The sequence below is a fragment of the Protopterus annectens genome, chromosome 13.part0 (genome assembly GCF_019279795.1).
Source record: "Protopterus annectens isolate FY-2018-M chromosome 13.part0, PAN1.0, whole genome shotgun sequence".
Taxonomy (NCBI): Eukaryota; Metazoa; Chordata; order Ceratodontiformes; family Protopteridae; genus Protopterus; species Protopterus annectens.
Window position 1 is genome coordinate 97377945 of NC_056747.1, and position 21214 is coordinate 97399158.

A 21214-nucleotide genomic window follows, 5' to 3' on the forward strand; every position below is an offset into this window, starting at 1 on the left:
TGCCAGCGGCTCAGGCTTCTTCTACCGAAATGTTGGTCGCCAGCGCCACGGTTGGGGCTGGAGCCGCTTTGCAGGCATCGGCTTCGGCGGAGGCCTTTTGGATGATCAACACCAGACAAAGACCAACGTCCATGCCACTAGTCAAAACCACACATAAGCCCATTGAATCACTTAGACCTATGTCCAAGGCCACCCCTAGGAAAACACCTTCCTCAGAGCCCAGTCACAGACTACCTCCCACCCAACCTGCTCAGTCTCAGCAGTTACTTAGGATGGCTGAGGATTTAATCTTTCTCATCAGGGGTAACCAGTTTGCTCAAGCTACACAAGCCAAAAGAAAAAAGGACCTTTCTCCAGAGGTGCTTTCGGAGCCAGAGTCAGAGGACTCTGAATTTCTGGACTCTGACACTGAAGAACAGCCCCTGGCAGCCTTTGAAGATTCTGATGTGCTGAGGAATGCATTCCTTCTGTATCCCCTCCTGAGGACCTCTCATTCGGGGAGACCTTAAATTCCCTCAGACAGCATTTCCATTGAGAGGCTCAGGACTACCCCCAGTCAAAGAAGAAACGGAAAGAGTTCCTGGACTTGCCACAACATAAACCCTTAGCCATTCCTCCCATTCTGGATGTGGTGGAGGATGTCCTCCTGGAGTCTGGCCTCACCCCTGATGCCCTGCCCCCTGCACCCAGAAAGCCTGACATATTATAGGGTGCCATACACTCATAAGTATTTATTAAAGAACCCTGCAGCTGACCCAGAGGTCCTTACTCAGGGACCTAAGGGGGCTAGGGCCAGTTCCTCTAAAAAATCCCATACTTTCTGACAAGGAGAGCAGAGCCTTGGACCGATGAGGCAAGAAGGTCTACACTTTAGCTACCCTAGCCATTAGAGCTCTCAATTGTCAATTCCATATGCTTAAATATCAACAGAAAATGCTGGACTTATTAAAGCAGAAAATTTCCACATTACCAGAACATACTACTGCCAGAGAACTAGGAGATCCGATACACTCCAGCTCTCAAGTGACCAAGCATTCCCTACATTGTGGTTTTGATGCTTTGGAAGCCTCTAGCAGGGCTGCAGTTTCTGGCTCCGTCATTAGAAGGCATGCATGGTTGAGGGAGCAACCGTTGCCTGATCAAGTTAAATCAAAACTTCTGGATGCCCCCTTGGATAAGGAACAATTGTTCGGCCCTAAGGCAGAGGAGGTGATTAAGAAAATAGAAGTAAAGGCCAAGCTAGTGCAGACACTCAAGGATTTCCTGCAGGTACACCCCCCCCCCCCAGATTCATTAGGAATGTCCATACCAAGCACTGATCCTTTCCTGCCCAAGCAAAAACTGTGCAAAGGAAGGGGCGCAGAGATAGATCATCCAGGTACCAGCAACAAAGCCAGCAGAGGCCTAGACATTGGACCTCTACTATGCCTAGGCAAGGGCGTTCTAAGTCCACTCCCTACCCTAAGGACTCACAATGACTCCCCCCCCCCCACCCCCGACAGGCTAGGAGGAAGACTTTCCCTATTCCTAGACAAGTGTCACACCATCACCGCAGATCATTGGGTCTTAAAAATAATTTCCAAAGGATACAGATTCACTTTCATAGAGAACCCCAGATTTTCAGGTTTTCCAGACATGCCAGCAAACCAGAGGACAGAGGCCATCTGCCAAATTCAAAAACTTTATGCTCAAGGAGCAGTGGAGCCAGTACCAAAGGAACAAGCCAGAAAAGGATTTTATTCAAAGTTGTTCCTAGTACCCAGAAAAGAGGGCACCTGGTGCTCTATTATAGACCTATCTACATTAAATCTGTCCCTCCTAGTGCCAAAATGCTGACCCTTCACAAGCTCTTGCCAATGTTGGTGGGCTAATTACCCTAGATCTGAAGGATGCCTACCTCCATATCCCCATAAGAGAGTCCTGCAGTTGATTCCTATACTTCAGAGCAGACTCAGAGCACTTTCAGTTCTCTGTTCTGCCCTTTGGCTTGTCTACTGCTCCCAGAGTCTTCACCAAGTGCTTGGCTCTTGTCATTGCCTTTTGCAGACAGAAAGACATAGAGATTTACCCCATCTGTATGACTGCCTCATCCAGCACACAACAAGGAGAAACTCCTGCAGGATCTTACTTTTGTCCAAACCCTCCTAACCTCTGTGGGATTTACCATCAACAGGGAAAACTCCCAATTCCAACCCACAAGACTGCTAACCTGCAGCTTCACAGGGAGACCTTCTCAGCATCATTGCACTTTAATGGAGTATGGTGTGGAAAGGGAAGATTTCCCTTTCGTACACTGTAGCGTGATCTCGGAGTTGGTATATTTAAGTAGCGGGGGGGGTGCAGGGTGGCTTGCCCCCCCCCACCCGCTCTTAAACTCTTTAGGAAAGTATTTGATGTTTACATTTTTTTTTTTAATTTTTTTTTTTATTTTCGAAGTTACGGAACTTCGATAATATGGTGTCGACCATATTGTGTTCGATGTTCTGTAACTTCGAGATTATAATATAGACCCCCAAAGGATTATATTCCTGGGAGCAAGCCTGGACACAGCATCCCAGATGGCATTCCTTACAGCAGAAAAGCAAACTTACCTGACAGTCTACTTCTCTCAACTAGCCACCAGACCCCAGTTATCTGCAAGGAAAATCCTGCAAGTTCTGAGGTTAAGGCATCTTGCATTCTACTCATTCCATATGCCAGACTGCATATGAGGAAACTTCAGTGGTACCTAAAAAGCCTTTGGTGTCAATACAGTCAAGACCTGGAAAATCTTATACCCATGATACCTTGCCTCAGGAAACATTTTCTTTGGTGGGCAGCAGCATGCTCCCCCAACAAGGGACTACCTTTCTCACCACCCCCTGCCGCCCAAACCCTCACCACAGATGCGTCAAATTATGCCTGGGGTGCACATCTGGATGGCAGGTGCATACAGGGCCAATGGAGCCCACAGCAAATCCATCTGCACATCAACCAAAAAGAGATGTTAGCTGTCCAGCACACATTGACAGCTTTCAGGCCCCTTCTCTTCCCAGGGGCTCTCTTGATCAAAGCAGACAACACCACTGTGATGTGATATATTAACAAGCAGGGAAGGATTCACTCCTACCCTCTATGTAGGCTGGCCATGACTGTTTGACACACAGCCTCTGCAATGCAACTACACCTGTTAGCACAATTCCTGCCAGATTCTCCAAACTCTCTGTCTTCTCCTAATCCAGGGCAGGCTTTGCCACTGCAGTGTTGCAAGGCATCCTAGCCAGCCCCTAGTCTCCTTGACTGCCTCCACCCTTTTCCTCAGCTTTGGGAATCAACCCAAATGTGATGACTGCAACAGTGAAACACAAAAAACATAGTAAAGTTGTGTACACTTACCATAAATGTTGATGTTCGAGTGTATTCACTGTTGCAGTCCTGGTTTCCCTCCCTCTATCCCCTTGTTCTCTCTCTCTCTCTCTCTCCTTACAAGGGACATTTTGGTATTTACTTTCTACTGGTGGGGTTCTTCCACCATAACCTGGCTCCCACTTGGGGGCTCCAGACAGGGCAAGAAAAACTGATGTAATGTTGTCTGCCTTATTTTATGCTACTGCTGACTTGATGTCAGTCCTGAAGTGACAGCAACCGACACAGAAATACTAAGCCTTTGGTATTTGGGCCAGCCAAGGGCTATTAACCCAAATGTGATGACTGCATCAGTGAATGCACTCGAACATCTACATTTATGGTAAGTGTACACAACTGTGCTTTCTACTTCCTTTGGTCATATCTTTGCTATACTCACTGGATACTGGACCCGAGATCTTCTCTTACACCCCTTAGGGATGAGTCTTCCCAATATATTCCAGCCCTCAAACTAACCACATGGTTTCTCTGGTTCCAGTAATAGACAACCCAGGCTTTCTACCCTAGTAAGTACTGTTATATTATCCTCGCAATAAGACTCCACCAAGAAGATTTACGACCGTAAATGGAAAAGATTTTCCCTTTGGGCATTGAGAAATAATGCTGGCCCTTTATCTGCCCCGGTCTCTGCTGTTCTCGATTTTCTGTCTCATCTTTTTAAAGGAGCTAATTTTTCTATGATTAAACTGAAATTGGCAGCCATTTCAAATTTTCATGTAGTAAATAAAAGTCATTCTTTGGCTTCTTCCAAATTATGTAAAGCTTTTCTGAAAAGCACTTAGACCCCCAGTAAAGGATCTTTAAACTCCCTGGGATCTGACTGTGGTACTACAAGGTCTAACTCAAAAACACTTTGAACTCTCATCAAAAAATGATTTAAAATTCTGTCATGGAAAACAGCCTTTTTCGTAGCTTTCACTTCTGCAAAAAGAATTTCTGAACTCCAGGGTCCTTCATCAAAGACTTCCTATATTATTTTCCATAAAAGCAGGGTTACTTTATGAACAAACCCTTCTTTTTATGTAAAGTGGCACCCAAATCCAACATTAACTAAGCTATTCATATACAGGTTTTCTTTCCAAACTTTTCAAATGAAAGCGAATACATGCTGCATCTCCTGGATGTGTACAGACAGTTGCGTTTTTATCTACACAGAACAAAATAAATTAGAAAGTCAGATCAGCTATGTGTGTCCTTCTTATCAAATCAACTGGGTTATCCAGTTTCTAAAGTTACTTTGGCTAAATGGATTACTGATTGCATTTCTTGGACCTATCCTCAATGAGGTATTTCTCTAACAAGACCGCCTAAAGCCCACTCAACTAGATCCATGGCCACTTCATCTGCTTTTTGGTCTAGAACTTCTGTTGATGACATTTGCACAGCAGCAACATGGTCCAGTACTCATGCCTTTGTTACTCATTACAAATTAGATTTACTGTACAGAAGTAGAGCTTCCTTTGGCTCAGCTTTTGTCTGCAATATCCTTCCACGAAAGCCACCCAAGATTAACGTAGTTGGGGACTCTGTCCCATTCATTGAGGAACAATGAAAATGAAAACATCAGATTTAAAAGTTATGTACTCACCATAACTAGACATTTGTGGTGTTCATTTTCATTCTTCCTCAACTCCCCCCCATCCACCCCCTTTCCTAAGATCTTCTGGAGGAATCTTTGGACTAATTATTGCACCTTGTAGTTCTGGGTTTTAGCCCTATTCTTTGTGCTGTCCCTTCCTTTATCCAATTTAGGGGGATTTTATGGCAAGAAACTTGATCTGAGATATCGAGGATGGACTAGGGCATTGTAGGTAGAGGGAGGAGCTTGATAGTTGGATCCGAAATCTAAAGTATGCAGCTGAGCTGGATCCAAGGATCGGATTCTTAACCCATTCGTTGAGGAAGAATGAAAATGGACAACACAGATGCCTAATTATAGTGAGTACATAACTTCATAACGTTCAATTTCATTTTCTCCCACTCACAAGCTATTAATGCTGAAGAAATTTCTATCTTCTCTAATAACTATTGAATCATTTCCACCACCCATTCCTTAAATTCCTGTCTCTCTTTAACAGATAAGTAGGAAAGCACTTAATTATCCTGTATCCTTATCTTAGTTTTTATTGGTGCATGACCTGAAATAGTTACTGGATTTGTTTCAAAACTTTAATTTAAATGCATATATTCTTAGGAAATAAAATTTCCATCTAGCTTAGCCTAATTAGTGTACTTTGGATGATATGTAAATTATCTCTGGTTCCTTCTACTAACTACACATCTTCCACACCAAACATGCTCATATATTTCTTCAGAAATATGCTCTATTTTGCTATTTTCCGATTCTAGGTATCCTATTGTCAAGTTTGCATGCTTATTTCTATTCAAATGCGTCTCCTGCAACTGTACTATTTACATGCTACACTTATAATTCATTACTGTGTACTTATTTACGTATACCTGTAAGGTTATTTACATTCCTTTGTAATATGTACAGGATAGCCATTATGATAGAAAGCTATCACTCCCACTTGTTGTACATGTCGGTCCTGTAGGATGATCTCTTATGCAGTTGCTTTTTCACATTTCAGATTAAGCTCATGTCACATTTTGAGGACCTTTGGTTTCAAGGAAAACACTCAAAAGAAAAAAAAAAGCTGAATTCATTTTCAGAATACCCTATCCCCTTTTAACTTTGAATGTAGATTTTCAACAAATGAAGTGTATCCCTCCATATAGAAGCAGTTACCTGAAACTAATGGCTTCACCCACAGGCATTACTAATCAAAGTTAAGGTTATCCATGCTAAAGTACATGCTACAGCCCGTTTCCCTGCATACAGCAGTTGCTGTATGATCTTTTCTTATCTCTGTTCCCCTCCTGTATGTGAAAAACAGTTTGTATATGATTTCAGTAAACATTAACTTTTAGCCTTAAAAAGTTGACTGGCTACCTTTAATTAAATAAATAAACTAAATTGTGCACTGTTATATTAAATACATTAAATTGCTGAAGCTGCTGGGGAGGCAACTACTTGTATAACTTTTTCACTTCTGACAGTTTCAAACTTCATTTATTTTCACTGAACTATTTACCAACGTACCTTTAAATGTTACACTGTACCTTATACAGTCACTCAGCAGGCAGTGTTTAGACCTGTCATGGTTAATTGCTTGCAAATGCAGATTTCTTAACTCCAAGATGGTTATGGAAAAAGAAAAGAAAAACAGCTATTGACTTTACAGATGAATGAAAAAATATTTGTACATTTTACCTAGAACACACACTGTTAAGCTTTCTCATGATTAATTGCCTACACCTGTAGACTTATCTCCCAATGAAAGCTTAACAGTAGCTATTGACGTTGCAGATACAAAAAAAGAACTACAAATTTCCATGTTTTTCATCGTTTTATCTTATTTTCAATTTTTCAAGCCTATTTGCTTTAATAAAGTGTATCTATATCTCAAACCAAGGCCATTAATCTAGTCATCTTTGTAAACAACAAGGGAAAATTTTATCTTAATCCTACATATAATGTCACACATACACCTTTGCATCCCCCACCCCGGCAGCTCAGATTACAATGTTATATTAACTTTAATTGCTTCTTTCCAGCCTTTCTTACCTTGTTATAGTGTAAAGCACAGATACCTTGCAACTAAGGAAAATATCAAATATCATTCCTGATTTCATATCTTTAATATATACAGCACTCTCCACTACCTTACATTTAAAACATGCCAGACTGCTCAATATACAAAACTGCTTTACAACATAATGTGCAATTTACACCATGAAGCTTTTATTCAAAGTATTACTAAGATCAAAAGCTGTTTTACTTGCAACTGCTTTACAACATAATGTGCAATTTACACCATGAAGCTTTTATTCAAAGTATTACTAAGATCAAAAGCTGCTTTACTTGCTGTTATTTCTTCAGTCCCTTTACTGTCCTTCTAAACACTAATGATGTAGTAGCATTAATGCTTTATGGTTCACTTACCAGTTGAACACAGTCAGCAAAATTCTAATCTTTCTCTACCATTTCTTTTTACAAAGCCACATTTCACATGTCACTTGCTGCATTTAATGAGACTGATGCTTTATATTTATTCATTTTTTTCACAATGTTGTTGGTCTTCCTGATCCTCTCCATCCCCAGAAACCAATCCCCGGTTCAAGTACAATGTACTGCTGATTCTTTTTAACATCCTCTGTGCTGTTTGCAGTTGAATTTTCCTTTGAAAGAAATGGAAAATGCCTCGCTAACGAAGTCTCTTTATGGGCTTTATTTTCAGAAGAATGGGAAGCTGAGTCCTCTTCACTTTGCTGCCTCAGAATTTGTTGCCTATACTTTTTTTATTTCCTCCTTAACCTTTTGTGCATCTAAAAATATCTTTGAACCTCAAGGAGAAATATTCTGAAAGTAGCTGGATACAGCAGCTTAAATCTTACACCTGCCTCTCGATGTTCTCTGATTACTGGGAGCATGGTATACAGTGAATAATCATTTTCTACAAACACTCTGCCATGCCCAGTTTTAATACTTTTCTCTTATACCACAGCTTTGTCAGGTGCAATTCTTTCTGTTGGTATTCATTGTATCTTTAGTAATTTAAGCCGTGGCTGCTTTCACATTACTACATTTAGAGTATGCACACAATGTGCCCGATGAATTAAGAAATCCTACCGTGGAACACAGTGTAGTTGCTTATCTTTGCTGTCATAAAATGATTGCAGTCTGTTACTTCCAGCTTCACTGGTACAGCAGAAAATCTTAGGTCTTAACTGCAAACTCTTCTTGAGAAGTCTCATGCTGTGCATTGGCATGGAGGTCCTTATAAGCCTAGCCAAGAATTTTTCCCATGTTCTTACAAAGTCAGCATCCATTTCCCCTGTCTAGCAGGGACACAGGTGGGATCCCACGGGTGTATTATCTGCTTCTCATCCAGTCCTCCAGGTTCCTGTTAGAAAGAGCTATTGAGGTATTCTGCATGACATGTTGAGAGAGAGAGAGTCTATTCCACAGATCGGGCAGTCTTTGGGACATAAATCTATCCCACCAACAAGTTCTATTAATGTCAAAGACCAGGTTGAGGCCTTGCATGTGGGTTGTGCTAGTGGAGTTTGACTTATGGATATGCAGCAACTCCATCAAGGCTAAGTCTGAGATGGCCTTATATGCCAGACACAGGTCACCTCTGAGCATTCTGTATAAGACTGAGTAGAGGGACAGGGCTTTTCGCCTATCTGTATAGGATAGGTGTTTGAGACCTGGATTTTTGGTCAAGAACCTCTGTGATCTCTCCAGCTGCTGCTTGTGCTTGGCAAGGTACATGCCAAAGGGGTCATTGTACTCGATAATGGGTCTGATAAGGGAAGAGTACAGGGATGTTATGACCTCCTTGTTCCTGAATGAAATATCCTTACTTATGAGGTGGGCCATGTAGAAAGCCTTCCATACAGCGGAGGCTGCATGGTGATCAAAAGTCAGGCTGCTATCAACCTGGGTGCCCAAGTCCCTCACCACTGATTGCGTGCTTAGTATGTTGTTATTAATGTGATAATTAGTGGGGATGCCATTTTCCCCAAAGGGAATAATGCTGCATTTCTTGGCATTTAGTTTGAAGCCATGCATCTGGCACCAGTCATTAGTTTGGGTAAGGCCCTCTTGGAGGATTTTCACATCACTAGGGGAATTTGACAGCACCCATCTTGCAGTCATCTGCAAACTTGGTCAGCCACAGATCACTGGTTTTGGCTTGCATCTCAGAAAAGTATATCCCAAGCAGCAGAGACCCCAAGACTGATACTTGGGGTACACTGCTCATTACAGGTCTACTACTAGAGGTGGCTTCTGACTGAGTGGCTTCTATCAGTGAGCCAGTTAGCTACCCATCTGGTAACATACGGGTTGATGCTTAGCTGGGAGAGTTTATCTATTGTGCGGGAATAGTGTTGAACGCTTTGGCTAAGTCAAGGTAGGTGGTGTGCCCTTGCTTCCCCTCATCCACAGCATTAGTGACTGTTTCAAAGAAGACGACCAAGTTTAACAGGCATGATCTCCCTTTGACAAAATCAAAGCGTGTGGGCTCAAGCATTTGGAAGTTGCTTGCCAGTGTCCTTGTTTATAAGGTCCATGATAATGCATTCCATGGCCTTAAAGATCAGGCTGGTTAGGCTGATTATATCAAAAAAGTGAAAATTAAAAACATGTTACATTCATCATTATAATGTTCATAATACTCAGCCACAGTACTTGCAGGAAAAACCTATACAAGCTTCACAATAACCAAAGACATATGTCAGCATGCTCTAGAGAGAAGGGGAGATATATTTCATATAAACACAGTTCTAAAAACTAATGCCAGAAGTCAAATTAAGAATTCAAGTTCCATAAGACCACATGTTTGTGGCTTCCCATACAGAATCAAGGAAAACATACTTTGTGGCATTGTAATGAGTTGGCAGACTTTAAGGATATCCTGCAGACTGCTCTGTCAGAGGTGCTGGGTGAGCAAATTGGTATAACTAGGGAAATGTTTTTTTTCTGAGCTATGATGCAGAATCGGAATTGCCTAGGCATAGTAAGACTTTGCTGAGTCTAATTACGGTGGCTACCAAAAAAGCAATTACTAAAAAATGGAAATCAGAGTGTAAGCCAACTGTACCAGAAGTAGTGAATATAGTAACATAGATAAAACAACTGAAACTGGGATCTTTAGAAAAATATAGGAGCAAATTAGATATGAAAAAATGGGGAGAAAAACATACACTGGAGGAATGAGGTTTAAAAGAAGACAGAACCTGAATGAGCTTTGAATGTTTGACTGACAATGACTGGGTAGATAAGTGATGTATAATGTTTGCAACTCGGATTATGTCAATATGGATTGTGATGTAAAATGCTTGCAACTAGGGTTGTGTCAGTATTGTTTGTTTCTTTTATATAAATGTATGATTGTCTATGTCATAAGTAGTAATTTAATAGAGATGTTTCTTGATTTAAAAAAAAAAGACTAAGCTTGTCCACTGCTTACATTCCTGAAGCCTGGAAAACAACTGTTGTAAAGCTGTTTTAAATGGGTAGGCCATCAACTGCCTTTAATTATATTTTATTTATTTGTTTATTTTATTTATTATTTATTTGTCTAGGTTGACCTGAATAGTCCATTTTCATCGGAGGCCCAGGGAGAAAATCTCCATTAGGAATACATACATAATTGCATTTTCATTACATTATATATTCACAGTTTCAGGTGCATTAGTTTCACTAGCCTCATATATAAAACTATGGAATGTATTATTGCAGACCTCATTAATCTCTTCCTTGAAAATTTTGTAATTCTGGTGCCTCGTCAGTTCAAGTTCGTCAAAGGTACGCTCTGTCGTTTTAACCTCATGTAGTTTCTTTGAAGAAGTCAAAAGTAGTAAATAGTGGTTGTGCAGTTCATGCAGCATCTCTCTGGACCTGGGTGAGGTCTTTGACAGTTCCCCATGAAGGCATTGTAGATAGACGTCCAAGCTTAAAAAGATAAGATAAGAATACTTTTATTGTCATTGCACATGTACAACAAAATTCATAACAATCCTGTAAAATGCATTCACATATAATGAATGTGAGTAAATAAAAGAATACAATACATTACAATACAATACCAAACAATACAATATAATGCAATGCAATGCAGTAAACAATGTTATTGCACTTGAGTATATTGCACACGACAGGAATAAAGTAAGGTGTACAGTCATACAAACCTATACCTTATAGTGCAAATAGGTGTTGTCCGTACTCATTGTAAGTATTTAGCATTGCTCAGTTCACATATGGCCATGGGATAGAAACTATTCTTGAGCTTGCTTGTCCGAAATGTAATGGACCTGAACTGTCTGCCAGAGGTAAGCAACTCAAACAGGTGGTATCTAAGGTGAGAAGGGTCTATCAAGATGCTAGTTGCCCTGCTGAGACAACAAGAGCTAAAGAGCCCCTCCAAAGAGCACATTGAGCTGCCATTGATTTTTCTGGGCAGAGTTAATGGTCCTTGGAAGGGCCTTCCTGTCTGCAGGCAAGCTGTTGGTATAGCACTTGAAAATTCAGTATGTCAGTACACTTCCAATGAAACAGTGGTTAAAAGACACCAGTAACTTCTGCAGATTTTTTTCAGGACAAAGAGTCCCTACTGTGCCTTATTGACTTCTTCCTTGGTGTTTATGGACCATGAGAAATTTTCTGCCACACGTGCACCTAGAAACTTGAAGGCTGGAACCCTCTCCACGCAGTCTCCATTGACGTATATCATGTTGTGTTCTGCATTGTGCCTCTGGAAATCTGTAACAAGTTATTTTGTTTTGGCAGAGTTCAGGGCAAGGTAGTTTTCAGTACATCATGCATCCAGCCTTTGAACTTAATCTCTATATGCTGTCTCGTCCCCTCCTGAAATAAGTCCAACCACTTTGGTGTTGTCTGCAAGCTTAATGATGGTATTAGTAGAATGAGAGTGGGTGTAAAAAGTATGCAGAAGGAGGCTTAGCACACAGTATTCTGGGACACCAGTGTTTAGCCTGAGAGTGAAAGAGAGGTATAGGCCTAATCTAACCGTCTGAGAACAGTTGGTAAGAAGTCTTTAATCTAACGGCAGGTAGGTTCTGAAAATCCTAGGCCAGTGAGTTTAGTGACCTGTCTATGCAGGATAGCTGTGTTAAAAGCTGAACTAAAGTCTACAAAGAGCATCCTCACATAGCTTCCCCACTGTTCCAGATGACAAAGTGCAGTGTATAAGACAGTGGAGATGATATTTTCCATAGGCTTATTTGCTCTGTAAGTATACTGGTGTGGATCCAAGACAACTGGGAGACTGTCCTAGATGTGCCATTGAACCAATTGTTCAAAACACTTAATGATGGCTGGAATAAGAGCTATGGATTGTAGTCATTGGTACTACTGATGATAGGTTTTATTGGCAGTGGAATGATCGTAGTTGACTTCAGACAAGATGGAATAATAGACTTAGGTAGAGACAGATTGAAGATCTTTGTGAAGACCCCACAGAGCTGGTTCGTCCATTCTTTCAGCACCCTTCCTGTCACTCTTTCAGGGCCAGCAACCTTTCTTGGATTAACCACTTTGAGCACATGTCCTACATCATGCTCTTGTACTGTGAAGGTGTGGTTGCAGAAGGTTGGTATAGATGATGTGAGACTGCTGTGGCCTAGGGGTGACTGTCTCTGCTGTTTCCACCTCAAAACATGCGGTGAAGTAATTAAGTTCCTCTGCCATCAAGGCATTTCCATCAACAGCCTTATGGTTATTAGTTTTATGATTGGTGATGTGCTGAATACCTTGCCATAATCGTTGTGGGTCTTTGTTGGTGAAGTGGTCCAATATCTTCCTTTTATAGGCTGCTTTAACCTCTTTGATGGCTTTCTTTGGGTTGGCTTTAGCCACAGTGCAAAGGACTCTGTTGCCAGACCTGAACGCTGTATTGTGGTGCTTGAGAAGAGATCCGTCTTCCCTTGTCATCCATGGCTTCTGATTAGGATACGTATGAATGTGCTTGCTGACAGTGACATTGTCAACACAGATTTTTATGTAGCAGAGTACTGTTGATGTGTACTATTCCAAATCCTGATCCTTGAAAATGTCCCAGTTAGTTCTTTCAAAGTAATCCTGTAGCTGTGAGAGTGCACCTTCCGAACCTATTTTAACAATCTTCGTAGTAATTTGGTCTTTTCTCCTAATAGGAGTGTATGCTGAAGTCAAGAGTATAGACAAATGATCCAAGTGGCCTAGATGAGGCAGCTGTTTTTCCCTGTAGCCAGCCTTGTCCAGTGTATTTTCCTCCCTGGTTGCACATTCAATATGTCGATAAAGTTTGTGGAGAACTGACTTTAAGTCCTTCTGATTGAAATCACCAGATATGATATGAAAAGCTTCAGGATGGCTGATTTGTTGCAGGTTAATGATGTCAAGCAGGTGACCTAGAGCTGTGCAAGCATTAGCATCTGGTGGAATGTAAACAGCTGCGACTATAACAGCAGTGAACTCCCAAGGTAAATAAAAAGACCTGCATTTGATTGTTATATACTCCAGATCAAGAGAGCAGTAATTGTCTGCAATCTTTGCATTGGTACACCACCTGTTATTCACATGGATGCAAAGCTCCCAACCTCTGCTCTTACCTGAGTCTTTATTCCTATCCCTCCAAAAAGCTGTGCAGCCTGGCAGCTCAATGGCTGCATTTGGTATACACAAGTATAGTCATGTCTCTGGAAATAATAACACATCTGGTACACACGAGTGTAGCAATGTCTCTGTAAATAATAAAATGCAACAGCCTCTTACAAGTTTGTTCTCAGTAATCTGAAGCTGATGTTCATCCATTTTGTTTGCGATAGATCTGGCATTAGCAAAAAATATGCTGGGAAGAGGTAGTCTGTGAGGGTGTTTCCTTAGCCTAGCATGTGGGCTGGACCTGCAGCCATGCTTTTGCTTCCTGTGTCTTCTCCGCCTTCGTCTCTTGCCTGGGCTGACCACAATCCAAGGGGAGCCTGGTGCTTTTGCTATTTCCTCTAGTATGTCATATGAGTGTAAGAATTCACTTGTAACAGCCTGATGGGGCTGAAATCTGATAGGCAAGAGATTTTTCCGACTTTAGCTAAGATCAGCCTGACTAAACTTAACAGTAAGGAATATACATATGAACACAAAAAAACACAGAAAGCAAGCACAGAGAAGGAGAGCATAAAGCCGCTGCAACTGTGTGCTGCCATCTTGAAAAACAAATAGTATAAAGTATAGTATAAAGCCATATATTGAGCAGTGGATAGCAAACTGGTTGTCTGACAGAACCCATGTAGTTGGAGTTGCATCTTCTGAAAGCAAAAAAGGTACTGGTAGTATACCACAGGTGCCATTGTTGGATGATAACCTGCTTAGCATCTGTTTGTCAGACCTTCAAACCACCACTCCTGGACTGCGGTTATCTAAGTTTTCAGACAACTGCAAATTGGATGTCTTTGCTCATTCTACCACTGACTCACAATTGCTCCAGCGTGGGTTAGATTAAGGTAACAACTGATCCAAGGATAACAGTCTCAAGCTAAAAGTATAAAAATGTAGTATAGTTAATTTTGCTAAGCAAAGCATTTCCACATCATACTATGTAGTGACAACACCCCTCCAGTCAGACATTGTTGTAAGGCATCTAGGCACTCTTGTTAATAATTCCTTATCTTTTGACCATCATGTCTCCATTGTGGTTTGGAAATCCATTTATATGATTTATCTAATTCTACAGACATCTCTCATTTAGACCCAGAGAAGTCTTAATTACCATTTAGTACTCCCTTATCAGTCCAATTATTGAATATAAATCCCCTTTTCGAGTGTGTCTGTCTAAACATGTCATTCTGTTTGAAAGCCATGGAGATTCCTAACCACAAAGATCAATAGCTTCAAGACAGTCCACCTTCTCCCTATACCTAGTCTCTTATAGACTTCTCTGTGGTAATCTCTGTAGACGTTTGAGGCTTGAGAGTCAACCCTCCTTGACATTCTATTTTTTCACAAAGCAAATGATTCATAAAATACTCTGTTAAATAAGCTAACTTTTTATCAGCAGATTAATAAGAGACAGATTGATACATTTATATCCCACTATATACTGCATCTCTGGAACAAGCTTCCGCTACATACTAAGAACATTCAGTATAAATCTAAGTAATTAGATGGGCAGCTTTAGATTCCCAGCATGATTATCTTGTATTCTCCTCCTTGAGGCTGGAGAAAACTTTTGAATGTTGTTTATTGGCTAGGATTGTAATGGTCTGTAGACTGTTTGCCTAGTATTTACCCATTAAGCTGTGAACCTACAAACAGGCAACTATAAAATGAAAACATGAACTGTGGGCCATATGAGTGCAAACATCTATACTATTTGAAGAGTTGAATGTAGGCTGCATAAATATCTCTGTTTTTTAACTAGGTATTTGCAGTCATTATTTAGTGGCCCAGTTCTCCACACAATGTCACCCCCTCAAGCAATGTGAATTTACAGACACATGCATCCCACATGTTCAGGCCATTTTTAAACCTCAGTTATACTTGTTAAATAATATTGAATTTCCTTATTTTTAACATAGGTACCCCCAACACACTCTATTTTATACCTTTGTGCAGAACTTTCTAATCTGTCGAGACATTTTGTTTTTGGGATAACACGCACATATAGAAATTAATTTTTTGGAGTAAATCCAAACAAATTGTTATGGAATCCAGTGCTGTACATGTTGTGCTTAATAGGATGTAAAACAAATCAGCTTCTAAAGTATACTAAAGAGAAATCACAGTGTGCCAAATTTTGTTATTATTCTAAATATTTAAATATGTTTGTTTGCTTGCATGTTGGCTTCTGTTTCAAAATTCCTTCTTTGGCTCTGGGGAAAAAAAAAAAGAGGTAGGCACAAGGAGCAACGGGTCAAGTCTTCACTTACTGCTAGAGGACATATGACTGGTGACTAAGCCCTGCCTTGTGGCAGACAGCCCAGTAATTTCTACATTCCAGCAGCAGTGATCATTATTCAGACACCATCACCAGGTCTACCTCTAAATTTCAAAGTTTCAAAACTTTTAATTTCTTACGGTCGAGACCATTAGATTGATGTTTTGAAACTTCTAAATGTAAAAAAATAATTAAATATAAACAACCCCTCCCCCCACACCTCCTGCTAATTAAATATGCCAACTCCGAGATTGCACTACAATGATAAAAACGGTAAATATACCGCTCCTCACTGTACAGTGATCTCCTTTAAAACAATTTGAAGTTTCAAAACTTCAAATCTTTTAGATTTGACCATAAGAAATTTGAAGTTTTGAAACTTCAAAATTTAGAAGTAGACCCCCCATCAACATGTGTTACAATGAGTATTTCACACAGAAGCACTGTATCTCAAATCAGCTTAGACACACAGCACTGCCAGTTCAGAAAGTGATGCTTCATTATTCCTGTGCAATTTGCACCAGTGCTGCAGTCTTACCTTAGTGATGGTCTGTCACCTGCAAAGGGTGGACCACCATAACGTAATTTCTATTCTTCCATCCCATAGAGGAAGAATTGGATGTAAAACATTCTGCTCTGGATGATCCTACATTGATCTGGACATCCTTTCCTGTTCTAAGTCATCACAGATGCAGAAAAGGACAAATGTCTTTGCTGCAGTAGGCCTACCATTCGTCCATTCAGTATGATGTTTGGAGTTCACATATTTTGTTTTTTATGATGTTTTCCTTTGAAACAAATTATCCTAAGGAGCTGGAGCCCTTTGGGGTCTCTTAGCTAGCTGGAACTGCTCATGTTACTTTTAGTGGTGTAGCCTGATAAAAGGCAAGGCACTGAATGTGTATTTTCCTCATGGCTGTTAAGTTTGATGACGTGCACGTCACTGGTAAATGCACATAAATTTATTTGTTACTATTAATTTAATTGATTTATTCATTATGTACCAGGTAAGTACATGCAGCACAGAAGAAGAAGATGCAAGGTAAACTGAAGTGCAGATATAGGCATTTATATGTTAACTTGTAACCAAGTATGCCATACTAAGATTCGAGATGAGCAGACCTGCAAATATCCGAGGTCCTTTTTTCAAGCATCACCTGAGAACATTAGAATGTTTAAAGTATCCTGTTTTTGTCTTATGTTATGCAGGACAGAGTATATGGAATGCCAGCTTGTTTAACTTTGTACCTCAATTTTCTTAATTACAGAGCTTCTTTTAGTATTATATAGATATCTGTGTAGCAAGTACTTATGCTGGTAATGGCTGCAGTGTACTACTTGTTGAGTACTTTGATAGAATTACATGACATGAATGCTAGAAATATGACCACTGAGCAACAGGCAAGTACACTGCAACGTCTTGGCAAAATATGCCTTAATGTGTTAACTGATTTAATTTTAATGACAACATATTAAACACAAAGAAACAGTATTCTCTTTAGCATTATATCATAACACAGGATAACATAACAAAGACAAACTAACAGTATGAATCAGACCAATCTGAGAGTAACTATAAATTTGTAGCAAAGGTAAGCAGCACAACACAGGATTATGATCAGATCTCTGTTGCTACTTGTTTGAGAAGTAGATTCCAGAAATTCATCTTGAAAGATGAATTCTTGAATCGTTTTCTCAACCTTGTAACAAATGGTAATGATTGGAGACCTGATTAGTTGAAATAATTATTAAGCAAGCAATTATGACCGATAGGGTGTGTTATTGTGGAAATAATGCCTGCCTAGCTGTGTTCTGAGGCCCAGTGCTGCAGGCAGAGGGCCTGTACAATCCTGGAAGATCGTTATTTCCACAGCAACACCCACCCTGGAGGGGATTATACTTAGAGAATGGGCTAGCTGCAAAATTGTTTTATATATATTTTTTAGTATTACATTCATACTTTTTATGTATTTCTGATATAAAGTAGTTCTTCCGCCTAATGAATTAAACTTTATTATGTAAAAGGAAATATTTTGCATCAGAAATATAAAGGTAGCAAGTACTTTGTTTAGAAACATACCCAAACACACACAAACATACATAAACAAACATTTAAGCACACAGAGCAATTAATAGCCATTTTTACCACTCTTATTACCCCCATCCATTGTTTTTGCTGCATTTTTTTTTCAGTTAAGCATCGTAATCAAATAATAAAGTAAGAATTACATGACACGTAATGTTTAATTAATCAAACAAACAAAAAACAAATAAATCCCATCCAATAGACTGTTGCAGTCAGAGCTATCTGTTGCTCTCAGTGTCTTATTCACTCGCTTACATGCTATAACGCATGGACATAAACACACTTGCACTCATCTCAGCATAAACACACATTCACAGATTTTTATTGTCTTTTTTTTTTTAAACTTTGTTTTTATTTAAATTATATGCTCAATAAACAGTGAACCACTGCTTAGTAACTGTAAAAAATGGCAGCTGTTTAGATGTTAATTGTCCAAGCTTCACAGCTGCTTAAAGTGCTGCCATGAAGTGGCAGACTCATTTTTCATGGACATTACCTGTACATTAACACCGTGCTAGAGATCATTTGCTCTCCAGTCAAGGTGGTAATGTAGAAGGGTGCCTCTTCTCTAAACCATTTAATCACACTAAGGGTGCTACTGGTTAAAACAAAAAAAAAAGTGTGAAAATGCAATGTGGCTGAGAACCTTGATTACAAGGGTTTCTATCATTTTGGATGCCTGTAGTGGAATATTTCTTATTATAATGTAAGATTTTTCAGGAAATGTCAATATAAGTAACGTTTCATTGTATGTGAAAAAAAGTCCCTATTGTAGAAATGTAGTTGTCTGTGTTGTGTGCCATTTTACTGTGTTTATATATATCTGTCTCTTTATATATTTGTGAGTGTGTATGTGTGTGTATATATATATATATATATATATATATATATATATATATAAATGTTCATTTCGTGCAATATTTAGGGAAAAATATTTTCTCCTAAAATATCATAATGTTTGCCAGTTTTGTCTCTTATTCGCTGCACACAACTGGTCAAATCAGGATTCACCTGAGAAAAAGAGAGAAGTTTTAGCTAATGATTGTGCAGAGCACTTCTTGTGGCCATTTGTATGGCAATGTGACATGTATTGTGTGTCTTTTGGCTTTTCCCGTTTAGGGGTCGCTGTTTTTGGTTTCCCTTGGCAGTTACATTGTGTCTGCAGCTTGTGTGGTAGTGTGAGGATCATATGTGAGAACATCACTGTAACAGCAAATACCTCACTATTCCAACATTGCTTTTATTTTGATTTTAGAGCAAAATCAGCATGTTTCTTGTATCATATACACGTTGCCTTGTTTCTAGTCTGGATGAAATTACAAGTATTCTGCTAGCTGGGTAGTATCAAACGTGTCAGAACAGTTGCAAACATCCAGGGGTACTTAATAAAATGATTAACAACTGGCCATAGATTTTAGCAAGAATTATTGCATCCCTTACTTATCCTATACTAGGGTAACTGCTTAACTAGCTTCTGGTTGTGCAACCTCAAGCTACTCAAAATTGAAGGGGAAAAAACATTTCATATAATTCCAAAAAGCAAAAAAGAAAATGCACTCAAATGTGCATTTCAACCACATTGTTTCAATGTAGGATCCTTCGCAACTTAGCTCAGTGATTTAATTAATAAATACAGCAAATGTAATAGGCTATGTGACAGTGGTTTCTCATTCCTTGGGGTACCATTATGTTAATATTTCATAATGAACAGTGTAACTAATTTAACTTGTTCTGTTGTCTGGACCATCTTTTATTACAATTTATTGTATTTTTGTACAGTTCTTATTTAATGCAATCTCTTCTTCTGTTCTAAGGACAGGTATAAGACATTTGAAATGAATTATGTCACATGATGGAATTCTTAATTGATTTTTAAATGTAAAATTCAAAGAATTCAGAATCCTCAGTGAAGGCAGTGTACCAAGGCACCAAGGAATCTGTACTGAAATAAACTGGGTGCATTATACAGTTGTGTGTCATTTTTGCCTTTTTTTTCCACTTATAGTGGATCTCAGTTACAGATTGTTGTCAGAGTATAACATAAACATTTTTTTCTGTATACAACCCCTAGCCTTATTCTTTACCCTTATGCTGGGCAAGAATTGAGATTGCCTTCTTCAGTTTGCTAGTAGCCCAATGCCATAGCCACTGGAACAGGCAGGATATTTTGCTTATTTATAAAGTAAGTTTGTGATTGCTTTTTATGCCTTTAGTTTAATGTGTAGGTCTGTTTTTGTTTCTTTGTTCTGCTTAAATATTTAGCACAGAAACCTGCAGCAATTGTTTCTCCAATTGCTGGGACAACACGAGATGTAGTGGAAACAGCCTTGAATATAGGAGGGTATCCTGTCCTTCTGAGTGACACCGCAGGTCTACGTGAGTCAGAAGATCCCATTGAGCAAGAGGGGATGATCCGTGCACGATCAAAGTAGGTCAAACAAGTGTTATTTTATGTTTACTTCACATGTTTCCCAGACGTGAAAGGAACAGTTAGTTTTATTTATGTTTAATTTATATCTGAATGTAAAAATCATAAATTTTAAGAATTACCATTTGATAAGCCTTGATGGGTAGAATGCCCAAAAGAAGAAAGCCAGACAACTTTAATCCAAAAGCAGTAATCTGTTGACTGAAAATACTAAATCAGTTCCTGTCAGTATGTCTTCATGCACAGTCATTAAGTTGTATTTCTCAACAGGTATTTCATATTGTAGTGTTGCCCTTTAAAGATCATAGCAGAATTAAAGGGATAAATAACAAAATCCACTTTTTATTAAAAAAAGTAAAAATGTTTATTGCTTTTAATATTAAAGTGGATTTTGTTATTTACCCCTTTAATTTTGGCTGGTTATCATTTACAGTATTACAACAGCAATCCTGCCAATGATGTACCACAAAAACCAATACAACAATACTCCGAAAGAAGACTTCACTCCGTCAAAAAAAGGAAAAGGAACCAATAATCCAAGAATAATATCCAAGCGTTTTATTGTCAAAGTCCAAGTCTTTTGGAGTATTGTTGTATTGGATCATTTACAGTATTGTTTTTATGGCTTCTTCCTAAGGAAGGAGACTTTTGAGCTTGTTTTTGAAGATTAAAGATACATACATCATCAAATCATTAAATAACTTTTAGTGTGAGTTTCTGGCTGGCTCCATGTTCACATGCCATTTTGTTTGGTTTTCCTGCCAAAAAAAAACTTTTGTGGGCTTGTAG

The 21214-nt window shown here is 39.3% G+C and overlaps 1 protein-coding gene across 1 annotated transcript in view; it reads left to right on the forward strand.

Annotated features, from left to right (window-relative positions):
• The window catches only part of GTPBP3 (GTP binding protein 3, mitochondrial), a 466262-nt gene that overhangs the window by 309067 nt on the left and 135981 nt on the right, over window positions 1-21214 (forward strand). Inside the window, exon 7 of the mRNA XM_044090661.1 lies at window positions 20260-20425. Coding sequence (XP_043946596.1) covers window positions 20260-20425 — 166 coding nt within the window. The remainder of the gene's footprint in view (window positions 1-20259; window positions 20426-21214) is intronic.